This window comes from Oncorhynchus mykiss, chromosome 6 (genome assembly GCF_013265735.2).
Source record: "Oncorhynchus mykiss isolate Arlee chromosome 6, USDA_OmykA_1.1, whole genome shotgun sequence".
NCBI classification, from domain to species: Eukaryota; Metazoa; Chordata; class Actinopteri; order Salmoniformes; family Salmonidae; genus Oncorhynchus; species Oncorhynchus mykiss.
This window is the reverse complement of record NC_048570.1, coordinates 86,366,024-86,383,728: the sequence shown is the minus strand read 5'-3', so window position 1 is coordinate 86,383,728 and position 17,705 is coordinate 86,366,024. Positions and strand designations below refer to the sequence as shown.

General features: G+C 42.8%; 1 protein-coding gene across 1 annotated transcript; it reads right to left on the bottom strand.

Annotated features, from left to right (window-relative positions):
- Nucleotides 1-167: 167 nt before the first annotated feature.
- Nucleotides 168-17,584, bottom strand: LOC110526995. The gene is made up of 13 exons (XM_036981328.1): nt 17,091-17,584; nt 11,910-12,086; nt 10,511-10,701; nt 10,010-10,114; nt 8,461-8,599; nt 8,005-8,146; nt 7,486-7,618; nt 6,187-6,342; nt 6,060-6,097; nt 5,602-5,631; nt 4,459-4,625; nt 688-1,118; nt 168-419 (listed from the first exon to the last, which is right to left on the bottom strand). The coding sequence occupies exons 2-13, from the start codon at nt 12,039-12,041 to the stop codon at nt 233-235; spliced, it is 1,851 nt and encodes a 616-aa protein (XP_036837223.1). The 5' UTR covers nt 12,042-12,086; nt 17,091-17,584; the 3' UTR covers nt 168-232.
- Between the last annotated feature and the right edge of the window lie 121 nt (nt 17,585-17,705).

Sequence of the window (17,705 nt, the reverse complement as noted above, 5' to 3'; positions counted from 1 at the left end):
TGTGGTATATAATAGCAATAAGGAACTTCTGTGGTTTGTGGTATATGGCCAATATACCACGGCTAACGACTGTATCCAGGCCCTCTGCGTTGCGTTGTGCATAAGAACAGCCCTTAGCCTTGGTATATTGGCCACATAGCACAACCCCTCGTGCATTATTGCTTAAGTATGGGATATAGGCACTAGTTAGTTTATTTATTTTTAGTCCCTGGGCTTTAGCTCAACTGGATAGTCATGTTGGCAGGTTCCGGATGCCCGAGAGACAAATGGAAGCACCCTTCATATTCCAGAAGAGAGATACATGGCCAGAAAGACACACCGTGGTTCCTTTAGTTTTGATAGTGCTCAGGTTGATTCGGTATACCCTGACAGTGGGGGTTGAAGTCAGAATCTCCAGGGTTCCATTTCCAGCCGAACACCTGAGAAAGAAGGAAGACATTTCATGTTTTTAATGTATGTGAGAGAAGCGGTTTCAAAACAGAGGCAATCTCAGTAAACTATCCATTTCATAGCGACTTGACAAATTGCTACCACCTCAACTGAGTTAAATGGACAGTTTTCTGAATTCCATGCATTGTTTAGTTCATATGGCTTATTGTAGAGCTTGTATTAAAAACCCAAGTACTCCATTTGGGGTAATAACAAACAATTAAGATTGGGTAAAAATGTCAGAAAACTATCACTGACCCCTGATCCAGGATCCAGTGGCTGTCAGCCATGTCTTCTGTCTCGGACTCCATGCACTTGCCCACCATCAGCTCTGCCCTGTCCAGAGAGGTGTTGGAGAACACATGCAGGTCCAGTGTGTCCAGCCTGCTCGCGGTGCGGACCGACGTCTCTCGGCGGACACGCTGCGAGAAAGGGAGGAGGTGGCGGAACTTGGCGATTTTAGTTCTGTTAGCCATGGGCCCCTCCCCAGGCCGGTAGAACTCCAACCAGAACTTGATGATGCCGAAGGTCTCCTGCTCCGACGGCATGTTGATGGCGTACCGCGGGCCCTTGGCCTCGACGCCGGGGAAACGGCAGGCGAGCGACATAATCAGGGTGGGCTGCCGACTGATGACAGTGTTGCGTACACTTCGCAGGGTGTTGGTGTACACCATCTCTGAACCAGAGTGCTGAGGAGAAAAGGAACAGGATCATGTGTGGATATTCTGGTTCGTTCGCACATCACAGCAGACAGTCTGTTAAAACTGATTTATGGAAGGAGCAGTGGCGTGCATTTATGTATGCAAAGGGAAGCCAGGCTTCCTCAAAAAACTGACCAAGAAAAAAACATCTAAAATGATATATCTTTCATCTCTGAGTTTCATAATTTTCCTTCAAGTCGCAAGAGACTGAACGTTCTGTATCTCACCGGTGACAGCATCCGAGTGAGCGAAACAGCATTCCTCTGGCTCTGTATGTGTAGCCCATCTACCTGATGCTGTCTGGTTAAAAAAAGTATGACATTGTTGCCGCCCGTAGTATTAAACGCAAGGGAAACCAGCAAGCATTTGGTCTCCCTTGATAAAAAAAATAATAAAATGATAGCCAATCAGCGTTGAGCTAAACTGAGTGAGCTCAAAACTGTGAATGGTCCTGGCACACCAAAAATTAAAAGGTCCAGAGAGGCCAGTTTGGAATTGGCTTCACACCAATCACATCACATCGAGAGAAAACGTTATTGACAGAAAAAAAATGGATTTGTTGCATCTTGTTGCATTGTTGTCCTCGAGTGGCTAGCTAGCTAGCTAAAATTGTCCCGTTCTTAAATTAGCCATAGATGAAGAGAGAGATTTGGACTTGTAGTTTTACTTAATTCTCCTTACTGGCCAATGATTATAACAGTGATTCTTATCCAACCAACCATACATTGTGTCCCCGGCCTGAGAGCATGGAAGTTCATTATGTAGCTAAATGTAGTAGGCTAATGTTAACTAGCTGGCTCATCATTACAAGAAAGTTAGGCTACCGAGCAAGTATTTTAGCCAGGTAGCCTAGGACAACAAAAACTAAAAGCAGGTACTGTATGACAGAATCATAGACTGTTTCGTCAACATGAGAGGAGGATGGCATTGACATTTCTCTGCAAGTAGGCTGGGTCAACATGTTTTTTCTACTTGCAAGAACACATACAGTTGAAGTCGGAAGTTTACATACACTTAGGTTGGAGTCATTAAAACTAGTTTTTCAACCACTCCACAAATTTCTTGTTAACAAACTATAGTTTTGGCAAGTCGGTTAGGACATCTACTTTGTGCATGACACAAGTCATTTTTCCAACAATTGTTTACAGACAGATTACTTCACTTATAATTCACTGTATCACAATTCCAGTGGGTCAGAAGTTTACATACACTAAGTTGACTGTGCCTTTAAACAGCTTGGAAAATTCCAGAACATGATGTCATGGCTTTAGAAGCTTCTGATAGGCTAAGTGACATCATTTGAGTCAATTGGAGGTGTACCTGTGGATGTATTTCAAGGCCTACCTTCAAACTCAGTGCCTCTTTGCTTGACATCATGGGAAAATCAAAAGCAATCAGCCAAGACCTCAGAAAAAATATTGTAGACCTCCACAAGTCTGGTTCATCCTTGGGAGCAATTTCCAAATGCCTGAAGGTACCACGTTTAACTGTACAAACAATAGTACGCAAGTATAAACACCATGGGACCATGCAGCCGTCATACCGATCAGGAAGGAGACACCTTCTGTCTCCTAGAGATGAACGTACTTTGGTGCGAAAAGTGCAAATCAATCCCAGAACAGCAAAGGACCTTGTGAAGATTCTGGAGGAAACAGGTACAATATTATCTATATCCACAGTAAAACAAATCTTATATCGACATAACCTGAATGGCTGCTCAGCAAGGAAGAAGTCACTGCTCCAAAACCGCCGTTAAAAAAGCCAGACTACGGTTTGCAACTGCACATGGGGACAAAGATCGTACTTTTTGGAGAAATGTCCTCTAGTCTGATGAAACAAAAATAGAACTGTTTGGCCATAATGACCGTCGTTATGTTTGGAGGAAAAAGGGGGAGGCTTGCAAGCCGAAGAACACCATCCCACCCGTGAAGCATGGGGGTGGCTGCATCATGTTGTGGGTGTGCTTTGCTACAGGAGGGACTGGTGCACTTCACAAAATAGATGGCATAATGAGAAGGAAAATTATGTGGATATATTGAAGCAACATCTCAAGACCTCAGTCAGGAAGTTAAAGATTGGTCGTAAATGGGTCTTCCAAATGGACAATGACAACAAATGTACTTCCAAAGTTGTGGCAAAATGGCTTAAGGACAACAATGTCAAGGTATTGGAGTGGCCATCACAAAGCCCTGACCTCAATCCTATAGAACATTTGTGGGCAGAACTGAAAAAGCGTGTGCAAGCAAGAAAGCCTACAAACCTGACCCAGTTACACCAGCTCTGTCAGGAGGAATGGGCCAAAATTCACCCAACTTATTGTGGGAATCTTGTGGAAGACTACCCGAAACGTTTGACCCAAGTTAAACAATTTAAAGGCAATGCTACCAAATACTAACTGAGTGTATGTAAACTTCTGACCCACTGGGAATGTGATGAAAGACATAAAAGCTGAAATAAATAATTCTCTCTACTATTATTCTGACATTTCACATTCTTAAAATAAAGTGGTGATCCTAACTGACCGAAGACAGGGAATTTTTACTAGGATTAAAGTTCAGGAATTGTGAATTTTTACTAGGATTAAAGTTCAGGAATTGTGAAAAGCTGAGTTTAAATGTTTAAATGTAAGTACGGTGTATGTAAACTTCCGACTTCAACACACACACAAAAATCAGAACTATGGACAGCCACATCATATTTAGCTTGATTGGACTAAATTGTTTTTGGTATCTTTAAGTTTTCAGGGCTGATTCGATGATGTGGAAATGTTGAAGTTGAAATGGTGCTGGAATAGTGGAGGCAGCTCCTACTTTGTTTGCGACTTGCGGTAACTGTCTTTGGTTCTAAATCAATAGTTGTAACTGCATTGTTCATCGGCAGAACTACAGATTTTTACCTTATCAGCTCGGGGATTCGATCTTGCAACCTTTCGGTTACTAGTCCAATGCTGTAACCACTAGGCTACCTGCCGCCCCAACATTACCTTGCTTGATCATGCTGTAGGTCATGTCACTGTCTGTTATATGCACTATGCTTTGTGGACTTCATCGGACAGAGGTTTCTTTCCGGTTTTGTGATGATACAAAGGTGTGGTTGAATTTATTCTGCCACTGTGTCTTCTTATTGTCTCGGTCTTAGGCCTATATATCACGGTGGCAAGGCATATGAACTAACAGGTTATAGAGCAAACAAGGTAATTATCACAACATGTAGGTTGTAATATGGCATTTTCTCTCGCTTGGCTTTTCCAGTTATTTTACTCATGCACCACTAATGGGACGGAGCCCATGTAAGTTTTGCATTTGATACAGTGGGCGGAGTCTCGTACCACTCTCTTAGTGCCGCAGCCAGTCAGAGAGATGCGGGCCATCACATGGGTGGAGTTGGACGTGACACTACAGGAAGGATGGTTGAGCTGGAGCTCTGACACAACCAGGTTCTTCAGGGTGGAAATGGGGAGAACCAGATGCATCTCAGTCTTCCCACAGGTCAGCTCTGGAAGGAGCCAGAAAGAATAATCATACACGGCACATAGAGCTTTTTAAGGACCCAAATTATATAAATGAAAAGAAAAACAAAAATAAAGGACTCAAAACAAAATATCAGACTAAACAAAACATGAATAAAGAAGAAAAAGAGTGTGATGTATCAGTGTATGGGGAGGGATCTGGATAGGAACCTGGGTTAGGGTTATGGTGAAGAGAGGAGGGATCTGGATAGGAACCTGGGTTAGGGTTATGGTGAAGAGAGGAGGGATCTGGATAGGAACCTGGGTTAGGGTTATGGTGAAGAGAGGAGGGATCTGGATAGGAACCTGGGTTAGGGTTATGGTGAAGAGAGGAGGGATCTGGATAGGAACCTGGGTTAGGGTTATGGTGAAGAGAGGAGGGATCTGGATAGGAACCTGGGTTAGGGTTATGGTGAAGAGAGGAGGGATCTGGATAGGAACCTGGGTTAGGGTTATGGTGAAGAGAGGAGGGATCTGGATAGGAACCTGGGTTAGGGTTATGGTGAAGAGAGGAGGGATCTGGATAGGAAAATGGGTTAGGGTTATGGTGAAGAGAGGAGGGATCTGGATAGGAACCTGGGTTAGGGTTATGGTGAAGAGAGGAGGGATCTGGATAGGAACCTGGGTTAGGGTTATGGTGAAGAGAGGAGGGATCTGGATAGGAACCTGGGTTAGGGTTATGGTGAAGAGAGGAGGGATCTGGATAGGAACCTGGGTTAGGGTTATGGTGAAGAGAGGAGGGATCTGGATAGGAACCTGGGTTAGGGTTATGGTGAAGAGAGGAGGGATCTGGATAGGAACATGGGTTAGGGTTATGGTGAAGAGAGGAGGGATCTGGATAGGAACCTGGGTTAGGGTTATGGTGAAGAGAGGAGGGTTCTGGATAGGAACCTGGGTTAGGGTAAGGGTTAGGGTAGGTCAGCCAGCCAGTCGTGGATATCAACTACACAGTGTGTTCTATACCTGTTCCAGTGGGAAAGGTCTCCATCTGTCCTGGAACAGAAAAAAAATTGTATATTATGAACATATTTTGAACCAAATAGTACACCTTTACCTCACCCCGCTTTCACCACTGTAAACAACTAAGTAACGATCCTTTCACCACTGTAAACAACTAAGTAACGATCCTTTCACCACTGTAAACAACTAAGTAACGATCCTTTCACCACTGTAAACAACTAAGAAACGATCCTTTCACCACTGTAAACAACTAAGAAACGATCCTTTCACCACTGTAAACAACTAAGAAACAATCCTTTCACCATGCTTACTCTCGGACAGATGCGCACACGCGCACACACGCAACACACGCACGCAACACACACACACACACACGCAACACACACACGCAACACACACACACACACACACACACACACACACACACAGAGTGGAAGAACTGTGATTGTTCTTGCCCTTACTTTGGTAAAGCCACACACATCTGGGTTCAGACTGCAAACTGTGAAGAAAAAAGGTTGTGTAAATTACATCAGACAGGTTGGTTATAACATATGCCAAAACGTTATTGGTTGTTGACAAAAAAGTTACCTGTTGGTGTTGGCCAGGAAACAAAGGGGCAAAAGAGGGGAGGGCATGTTACTGGGGCTCTGGACCCATGTGAGATTCATGGTGGCCAGGGAACCCTTGGTTTCCAGCGCTGTCCTGAAGAGGCCAGGGGGACCAACCACCACTATTTCTGACACGCTGAAGAAGAGACATACCGCAAACACAGTCAACACAGTAGAAATATGCACAGCAACTGACTAACTTCTCCATTAGAAATCCCAGATGAAAGTTTTGAAAACAACCCGTTTGTAACTTTTACACACAACGAGAGAGAGAGAGAGAGAGAGAGAGACGAGAGAAACATAACACAAAAGGAGGGAAACTCATGGAAAAGTTCAGTAGTATAACACACCTCCTAGAGGTGTGTTATACTACTGAACCTAGAGAGGTGTGTATACTACTGAACCTAGAGGTGTGTATACTACTGAACCTAGAGGTGTGTATACTACTCAACCTAGAGAGGTGTGTTATACTACTCAACCTAGAGGTGTGTTATACTACTCAACCTAGAGGTGTGTTATAAGGTTGAGTAGTATAACACACCTCTAGGTTGAGTAGTATAACACACCTCTCTAGGTTCAGTAGTATAACACACCTCTAGGTTGAGTAGTATAACACACCTCTAGGTTCAGTAGTATAACACACCTCTAGGTTCAGTAGTATACACACCTCTCTAGGTTGAGTAGTATAACACACCTCTCTAGGTTGAGTAGTATACACACCTCTAGGTTCAGTAGTATACACACCTCTAGGTTCAGTAGTATACACACCTCTCTAGGTTCAGTAGTATAACACACCTCTAGGTTCAGTAGTATACACACCTCTCTAGGTTGAGTAGTATAACACACCTCTCTAGGTTGAGTAGTATAACACACCTCTAGGTTGAGTAGTATAACACACCTCTAGGTTCAGTAGTATAACACACCTCTAGGTTCAGTAGTATAACACACCTCTAGGTTGAGTAGTATAACACACCTCTAGGTTGAGTAGTATAACACACCTCTAGGTTGAGTAGTATAACACACCTCTCTAGGTTGAGTAGTATAACACACCTCTAGGTTGAGTAGTATAACACACCTCTAGGTTCAGTAGTATAACACACCTCTAGGTTCAGTAGTATAACACACCTCTAGGTTCAGTAGTATAACACACCTCTCTAGGTTCAGTAGTATACACACCTCTCTAGGTTCAGTAGTATAACACACCTCTCTAGGTTGAGTAGTATAACACACCTCTAGGTTCAGTAGTATACACACCTCTAGGTTGAGTAGTATAACACACCTCTCTAGGTCAGAATGAAAGGTGACAGACACGTTGATCTGCTCATAGGGCAGAACGTAGATAGTGGCTCCCCCTGTTGGTGTCAGTCCTGTAGTGACCGGCTCAGCAGTGCAGCTTGAGGACGCCTCCTCCACTGAAACCAAGAACAAGACAAAAGTTAAGGTTATTTAGTTTTAAACAACTTTCTTTTTAACCTCCTTCAGGTATCATACTGTATATGATTGCTCCTTTTCAAGAACTTTGGGTGTATCTCAATATAAAATGTTGCTACCGGTACATAAATATGGGTAATTCATCCATTACTAACTACTGTGTTGAAATTGTATTTTTCAAGAGCGCTTGATAAATCAATCCCAGGGTGCCTCAGATCAAGACTGAACAACACAGCTACATCATAGAGTCCAGTATGTATAGTTATTGAGAACAGACCAGCAGAATATACCTAATGCATTTCCCCCTAAAACAGGCCCATCAATAAAGAGAAGACCGCGTGAAATAGTTTGTGTGTGTCAGTCTCACCTGTAAGGGACAGGTGCAGTGGGATGGAACTGAGTGCTTTGGGTTTGTTGGTTTGGGTTTGGCCTGAAAAGTCCTCCACCATCAGCTGCACAGAGTATTGGCCAGCGGATGATTTACCGTTGTACAACAACGTACACGTCTCCTATGAAGTAGCAATTTAAACAAATTCAACAACATTTATTTGAAAACAATTGTTCTTTGTTTTCCACATGCCTGAAGCCGAAAGTCTCGCCCTAAAAAAAACCCAAGTCCAACAAATATCTCTAAACTGGTTTAACCTCCCCGCACATTTAGATGGTACATGATGCATCCACAATGACCGATTCATGTTTGCTATTTCTCTGTATAGGAATGAAATCTACACGGTTCTCTCTCTCCTTTTCTTGGCTGTTTGGGGCATCGTAACAGTCACTGCTGTGTGGACTAACACAAAGACACAGATAAGTTACGACTCACCTCCTCCATCTTCAGAAAGTTGTACTGGGGGCAGTCAAGGCATTCTCCAAGGTCAGCCTGGGCAAAGCGACAGAGCACTGTGTCCCCATCCAGGTCCTTCACCGTCAGTGGGAAGTGATGTGGGCAGTTCACACGAGCCCTGACACAAGAATACACACTCAGTTAATATCATATGTAACTTAAGAGTTTTTCTCCCCACTTTATTATATATATATATATATATATATATATATTCCTCCTGGCAGCGTCATTAAATAGTACCCGCAAAACACCAGTCTCAACGTCAACAGTGAAGAGGCGACTCCGGGATGCTGGCCTTCAAGGCAGAGTTCCTCTGTCCAGTGTCTGTGTTCTTTTGCTCATCTTAATATTTTATTTTTATTGGCCAGTCTGAGATATGGCTTTTTCTTTGCAACTCTATCTAGAAGGCCAGCATCCCGGAGTCGCCTCTTCACTGTTGATGTTGAGACTGGTGTTTTGCGGGTACTAATTAATGAAGCTGCCAGTTGAGGACTTTTGAGGCATCTGTTTCTCAAACTAGACACTCTAATGTACTTGTCCTCTTGCTCAGTTGTGACCCGGGGGCCTCCCGCTCGTCTTTCTATTTTGGTTAGGGCCAGTTTGCGCTGTTCTGTGAAGGGAGTAGTAGTATTTCTCTCATGGAATAGCCTTCATTTCTCAGAACAAAAATAGACTGACAAGTTTCAGAATAAAGTTATTTGTTTCTGGCCATTTTGAGCCTGTAATCGAGCCCACAAATGCTGATGCTCCAGATACTCAACTAGTCTAAAGAAGGACAGTTTTATTGCTTCTTTGATCAGGACAACAGTTTTCAGCTGTGCTAACATAATTGCAAAAGGGTTTTCTAATGGTCAATTAGCCTTTTAAAATTATAAACTTGGATTAGCTAACACAACGTGCCATTGGAACACAGGAGTGATGGTTGCTGATAATGGGCCTCTGTACGCCTGTGTAGATACTCCATTAAAAATCAGCCGTTTCCAGCTACAATAGTAATTTACAACATTAACAATGTCTACACTGCATTTCTGATCAATTTGATATTATTTTAATGGTAAAAAATGTGCTTTTCTTTAAAAAACAAGGACATTTCTAAGTGACCCCGAACTTTTGGACAGTAGTGTATCTCACAAACAATAAGTCAGACACACAGGCAGTTTGAGGACTGGGACCCTGTTTTGAGAGACTTGAAGAGGCTGTAGCGGAACCGAAGAGCTTGACAATCGGGATGAGATACAGAGGAGAAAGAAAAAAGTATGGGAAGGAAGGAAGGAAGGAAGGAAGGAAGGAAGGAAGGAAGGAAGGAAGGAAGGAAGGAAGGAAGGAAGGAAGGAAGGAAGGAGAAAACGAAAGGGAGAGAAGGACAAAGAGGAGAGAAAAGGGTCAAAATGTATCAGTCATCATGACCAAATAAATCACACTACATATCAACAGTCAAAACCGTGAGAATGTGTAGACTAGAGTAAACAGAGTAATGTTTTTATGTGCAGTACAAGACTCAGGTCCAGGTTACAGTGAGTTGAGTTACCTGAGAGGAGGAGGCAGGCTGCAGTAAGGGGGCTGGTTTAGTCTCAATGGGTTAGACTGGTTGGAGGGTCCAGCCCACAAGAACAGAAACACATTCACGTTGGACCTAATTCACAGTTACAGGGGAGTCAAATAAGTATGTTTGTTTTTCACTTTTCCTGAAATGGTGTGACATAACCTGCAAAATGGTTGCTTTATAACACATAGACAACATAATGCATATGATATAAAGTAAGAATGATCAGTCATGAAACTGCATTATACATTAATGTTCTGAATTGTGAGGACTGTGGAGGTCTAATGTCCAACTGCATTGAAGTAAGTTTGTGTAACATTTTCACCATTATGAAACCAACTCATGAAACCTTACGGTCTTCAATGTTGCAGAAGCTAGCACTGAACATGACCAGTCAGTGTGTATTGATTCCATAGATGTTCTACAAAAGCACATCAAATGGTCACAGTGTAATAATAATAACAGGTCTCTCAGCGAATCACATACCCCACATTCACGGTGGCCTTGTAGTTGCTGGGAATGGTCCTCTGCCATTGGCGGACACACCAGCCTGAGGCGGGCTTCTGTCCTGTGTAGGGTAACGAGGTGGTATGCACGACACAGTCTTCCCCTGTCTGACACACTCCGGAGAACGTAGGACAGGGAAGGGCAGAGATCACGGTGTAGTGGGCCCTCACCTGCCAAAGGTGACGTGAGGTCAGGAGGTCATATAATTAATTACATGGTAACAATGAGGAACTTGGTTTTAGGAATTCAGCACAATCATTGTCTACCTGTTATTGGTGCCTAAACCACACTGTATTTATTGGCTATTTACCATTTTATCAAGTAAATCGAAACAAACAAAAACAATGAAAACAACAGGTAAATCGCAGAGACTGCAAAATACCAGTGTAGTAAGTAACCTGGAGGGGCTGTGTGTTTACAGCTGGGAGGTACAGCAAGAACCTGTCAGGCTTCGAAGAGTGATGGGTGTGGAGTCAGGCGCAGAGAGCAGAGGATTCAGAAAAAACACTTTATTCTGTACAATCACAGCGCACAAACTCCAACATGTACTACACTGGTACATACGCTGTACAGCGGAAAGTCCAAAAGACAGGAACACTCCTGGACCAAAAACAGCAAACAAGCCCGAACACAGGTGTCACGTTCTGACCATCGTTCGTGTGTGTTTTCCTTGTTTTAGTGTTGGTCAGGACGTGAGCTGGGTGGGAATTCTATGTTGGATGTCTTGTTTGTCTATTTCTATGTCTGGCCTGATATGGTTCTCAATCAGAGGCAGGTGTTAGTCATTGTCTCTGATTGGGAACCATATTTAGGTAGCCTGGGTTTCACTGTGTGTTCGTGGGTGATTGTCCTTAGTGTCTTGATGTCCTTGTTCTGTGTGTATGTGCACCAGTATTAGGCTGTTTCGGTTTTCGTTACGTTTATTGTTTTGTAGTGTTTGTATCGATTCGTGTTTTACGTTAGTTTAAATAAACATGGATCGCAATCTACACGCCGCATTTTGGTCCGACTCTCCTTCACATACAGAAAACCGTGACAACAGGCGGGCTAACTGAACTTAAATAATCCCAACCCCAAACAAGGAACAGGTTAAACCAATTAGACCAAACAAAACGAAAAGGGGAAAAGGGATCGGTAGCAGCTAGTAGACCGGTGACGACCGATGAGCACCACCCGAACAGGAAGGGGAGCCACCTTCGGTGATATTCGTGACAGAACCAATCAACATGGATTTGTAATTCATTTGAATACTGCGCACATGTGCATCATAACATAGAAAGCCTATCATTATCACAGTGCATATTTTAGGTCAAGCCTGAAATTCCTAATACAGTGTTAAAAGCTGACAGCACTGGTAATTAACAATGTGTAACCTCACCATATTTCCTCCACTTTTCTCTAGAGGGACAACATTGACCACTGCACCCAGAGAGGTGGCCTCACAGACAGGGTAGGGCAGGAGCAGGCCTAGGGCCACAACCAGGTGCCCCAGAAAAACTTGGATCAACATCAGAGCTTTTCACACAGGGATGTGTATCGAAGGAAGCTTGGGCCTCTGGAGACAGAAATGGAGGTCAGTTAGAGGGCAATCACAAACATGAAACACAGACAAACACACTCACTCTTATTTTACAAAACAGGATCAATATTGAGACAATGACTAAACATTTGTAAATGTGCTAGTAGTAACGCAACTTAAATTATTGTAGTCTTTGTAAAAGTCAACAGGACATCAACACATCAAGGCTAGAATGTTATGAATGTGGACATCCCTGTTGTTTTTGTATAACGTCTCATTCTTTTCCAGTTCCAACACACATTGTTATGGAGACTTCTCTGTCAATAACAGCTAGTTTTCAGATTTCCCCTCCCCACTCAGACCACTCCCATACAGTCCTTGCTTGAGAAATACTTTTCTGATAAAAAGCCATTTTTGCCCATTTTAATGGATAATCCATTACAGTAAGGTACCAAATGTTACCCAGAAATGTGATATTGATATAAAAACAACTGCAAGGGGCCTTTAAGGAGTAATTCCAAGCCTGAGGAATTTCAAGACTAACCTAATTTGCCCTCATTGGGTTTCAGTGTTACAGGGTGAAAACTATGACCTGTTCATTTGTATGTGGGGATGGTATGCAAAGAAAATCTATTTTAAGAATTCAGTTTTAAAAGTTACAAACACTGTCCTGTATAACTTCTAAATACGCTGATCTTATTGGCTGTCAGTCATTTCACCCATAGCTCATTCAAAGAATGAGATCTTACATTTCTCCAGCCCTATCCCTCTGCTTTACAGAAAACCAAGTGGTGGGGCTGCAATTGACTGACAGACTAATTAGGCCTTGCTCAAGGACACTTCAGATTCCTGAAAGTCTATGGGAGATTCCATACACCTTGTGTCCTCTCTCCTCGTTTCCTTATCAGAAGCTATTGGATGAGAAAACCAGATGTCCTGCTTCTTTGACATTCTCCTCCAATGGGTTTTGAGAAGGAAAAAAGGAGAGAGGACGCAAGGCGTATAAAATTGAGATCTTCCTCAAGGCTGCGTTTTCACAGACAGCCGAACTCTGACCTTTTGCCCAATTATTGGTATTTTGGACAATTATTGGTCCTTTGACCAATTAGATCAGATCTTTTGCCAAAAATTGTAGAATTGGGCTGCCTGTGTAAACTAAGCTACAGGACTGTTTCACCAGCATAGACTGGAATATGTCCCGGGATTCATCCGATGGCATCGAGGAGTTTATCACATCTGTCACCGGCTTCATTAATAAGTGCATCGACGACGCTGTCGTCCCCACAGTGACCATACGTACATATCCCAACCAGAAGCCATAGATTACAGGCAACATCCTCATTGAGCTAAAGGCTAGAGCTGCCGCTTTCAAATAGCAGGACACCAATCCAGACACATAAGAAATCCCTCTGTTTTCCGACAGTCAAAACATCAAGACTAAGATCAAATCCTACTACACTGGCTCTGACAAAGGGAAACCCAGGGACGCTTCCCAGGGACGTGAGCCTACCAGACAAGCGAAATACCTTTTATGCTCACTTCGAGGCAAGCAACATTAAACCATGCATGAGAGCACCAGCTGTTCCGGAAGACTGGGTGATCTCGCTCTCTGTAGCCGATGTTAGTAAGACCTTTTAACAGGTTAACATTCAGACTGATTACAGGATGCATACTCTGAGCATGTGCTGACCAGCTGGAAAGTGTCTTCAATTACATTTTCAACCTTTCCCTGACCCAGTCTGTAATACCTACGTGTTTCAAGCAGAAAACTATAGTCCCTGTGCGCAAGAACGCCAAGGTAACCTGTCTAAATGATTATCGCTCCGTAGCACTCACATCTGTAGCCAAGAAATGCTTTGAAAGGCTTGCTCATGGCTCACATCAACACCATAATCCCAGACACCCTGGACTCACACCAATGTGCATACCGCCCCAACAGATCCACAGATGACATAATTTCTATTGCACTCAACAATGCGCTCTCCACTTGGACAAGAGGAACACTATTGCTCAGTGTTCAACACCATAATGCCCCCAAGCTCATCACTAAGCTCAGGACCCTGGGACTGAACACCTCCCTATGCTACTGGATCCTGAACTTCCTAATTGTCTGCCCCCAGGCGATGAGTGCAGGCAACAACCCATCTGCCACACTGACCTTGAACACGAGGGCCCCTCAGGGGTGCGTGCTCAGTTCCCTTCTGTACTCCCTGTTCCCCCATGACTCCACGACTGTGTGGTTGCGCACGACTCCATCATCATCATTAAGTTTGTTGACGACACAACGGTGGTTGGCCTGATCACCAAAGAACGATGAGACAGCCTACAGGGAGGTCAGTAACATAGCAGTGTGGTGCCAGGACAACAACCAAGTTAGTTAAATAGACCCCCTGAATTGACCCATTTTGCATGAACTCTTGACTCATCACATGCTGCTGTTTATTATCTATCCTGTTGCCTAGTTACTTTATTCCTACCAATATGTACATATTTCTATTTTGTATGTATTAGTGATCCCCTTTAGTTCCTGCCAAGGCAGCAGCTACTCTTCCTGGGGTTTATTATGGATCCCCATTAGTTCCTGCCAAGGCAGCAGCTACTCTTCCTGGGGTTTATTATGGATCCCCATTAGTTCCTGCCAAGGCAGCAGCTACTCTTCTTGGGGTCCAAACACATTAAGGCACTTACATTACATATAATACAAAAGATAAAACAGTACATCATATAACATTATTACACCACTACATATCTACAATACAAAATGTATATACCACCATACAACAATATTACAACGTACGTGTGTGTAGAGTGTGTGTGCTAGCGTTTGTGTGTTTATGCGAGTGTCTGTACCTTTGTGTGTGTCTCTTCACAGTCTCCGCTGTTCCATCAGCTGTATTTTTATCTGATTTTTAAATCTGATTCTACTGCTGGCAACAGTTACCTGCTGTGGAATAGAGTTCCATGTGGCCATGGCTCTATGTAGAACTGTGCGCCTCCCATAGTCTATTCTGGACTTGGGGACTGTGAAGAGACCTCTGATTCTACCTTGATGTTGGCGGCTTCCATTAAAGAACATACTCTGTGTTCTGTTAGACAGGTACATCTTTATCCACAGTATAGCAAGGGGGTGTAAAGCCATAACACATATGTTTTTTTCCAGCAGCAGACTAAGATCGATAAGCAAAAGCTGCCCTGAAGTCTAACAAAACAGCCCCCACAATATTTTTATCATCAATTTCTCTGCCAATCACCAGTCAGTGCTGTGCGTGGTGAATGTCCTTTCCTATAATTGTGCTGAAAGTCTGTTGTCAATTTGGTTATTGTAAAATATCATTGGATCTGGTCAAAAAAAAAATCCAAAAGTTTACTAATGTTTGGTAACAGGCTGATTGGTCAGCTATTTGAGCAAGTAAAGTGGGCTTTACTATTCTTAGGTAGTGGAATGACTATTTCTTCTCTCCAGGCCTGAGGGCACACACTTTCTAGTAGGCATATCTACCTCAAATCCCTGCACATCGACTCAGTACTTACCCCATGTAAATAGCCAAGTTATAATTACTCATCCATATTCCTTGTTTTTATTTTTCTATTATTTCTCTATGTTTCTCTCTGCGTTGTTAGGAAGGTCCCGTAAGTAATCATTTCACTTTTAGTCCACACTTGTTTATGAAGCATGTGACAAATAACATTTGATTTAAACGTAGTCTGAGTAAGGAAATAAATGACCTGTTAAGACACCACTTCAAGGGACTTGAGGGTAAGTTGGTTAAGATACATTGAATTAGGGCGTCTCAGAGAAGGAGTGCTGGTCTAGGATCAGATCCCCCATCTTATTTATTATGAACTAAAGCCAAGATCAGACGGCTATTCTACAAAGGAGGATCAATAAGTTCACCAGCTAAATTGCCTAAATATTCTGAAATGACTTGACATTTTTTTGTAAGATAAGCTTCAAATGGGCATGGACTAATTAACATAAAAAACATTTAAGTTTAGCATAAAAATCTATAGTTATGTCTAGTTGATCAAAGTTAGCTGCTTAACTCATTGATTCTGTTTTGTAGTATACCTCTCAGGTCTCCTACTTCAGGAGGCTTTGTGAATACGGGCCCAGGTTGAAGGTCAAAGTGTGTGCAGGCTTTTGTTACAGCACAAATAACATACCTGACAACCACCAGGCCCTGAACTATGTCAGCTGACCAGAAAAAAATTCAGCACTGCAACAATGACCGGAGAGAACATTATGTTACTGAAGGAAACAAACTACTTCCCTTAGAGGCAATTGCGACATCAATTTTTGTACTTCATTGTTGAATATTACTTAAATGCATCATGTTAGTTCAGTCTTACCCCATCAGAACCAATACGCTTGTTTTACCACTTTATTTCTAAAAAGTGAATTTAAACACTAGCTTCCTAACAATTTTATATCATAGCTGGTCAGTCTTCGCATTCTCAGCCATCTATGAATTTGAGTGGTTACATTCAGTCCCATCCCTCAGCCATCTATGAATTTGAGTGGTTACATTCAGTCCCATCCCTCAGCCATCTATGAATTTGAGTGGTTACATTCAGTCCCATCCCTCAGCCATTTACCATAACAGTGGTGGGGTGGCAACTTTGTTAATGTTTGAAATGCATATTTCCCCCTTTAAAAAGCTCATACCATTGACCCTCCACCCCTTTCCTAAACACCAGGACGTGTTAGAATGTGTGGAACCCAGATGTTTTGACCATTGGTCTATGCCTAGTATGAAGAAACTTCACAGGCTGCGTTTACACCGGCAGCCCAATTCAGATCTTTTGCGAATTCTTTTATTTCTACCACCCCATAGCGGCTGTGATATGGGTCACAACTGTGTGGACAGTCAGCAAAACAAATCAAGTGGGTTCTCAGGTTCAGTGTAAACACAGCCATAGCAGCTCAAATCCCATCACAACCAAGAAGTATACTCATGCTTGTCAGAAGCCCAGCCTCATGACCCCAAAAAAATACATTCGGATTTAAAAGTTTAGGAATCTCTTCCCGCCAATACCAACCTTAATCACTCAACCAAGGGTCTCTTGGTGTTCAGACGGACAGCTGTCTGCGAGTTGAGTGGTCCGATAGGAAGTTCAGGCTGCATCTCAGCATTCACGTTACCTAGTACGTTGCTGGGAATGCACTTGAATGAAAGATGCTAAACTGGCTGGACCAGTGGCTCTGACTAAGAGGAAACAGTATGACTAAATTACAATGAGTGACGGATTTTTAGCACAAACTGAAACTAAGCCAAGTAAATGGCATTTTTTTTGTTAATTATGGCTTAAGCAATTGGACCACACCTCACTAGGATATGCAGCAGGACAGAACAAATGGTTTGAGGAGTAACATTATGGACTGATTTCTAGACAGAAGTATAAAGAATACTTCAATAATTGTCAGTGACTGCAATCCACACTAAGTTAAACTAGCCACTACCAACAAATATTAGCATATTTGGACCAAATCCCATGTTACTCAACCACCCACATTTAGCATGTTTTTAATTTCATGCCCAAAGCATCTCTTAATGGGGAGTTTTATGCAACGTCAACAAGTAAGCCAGAGGAAGACTTAAAACAAAGAAGCTTCAGCAACTGTTATACCCACTCCTGGCTTAGTGAAACATTCAG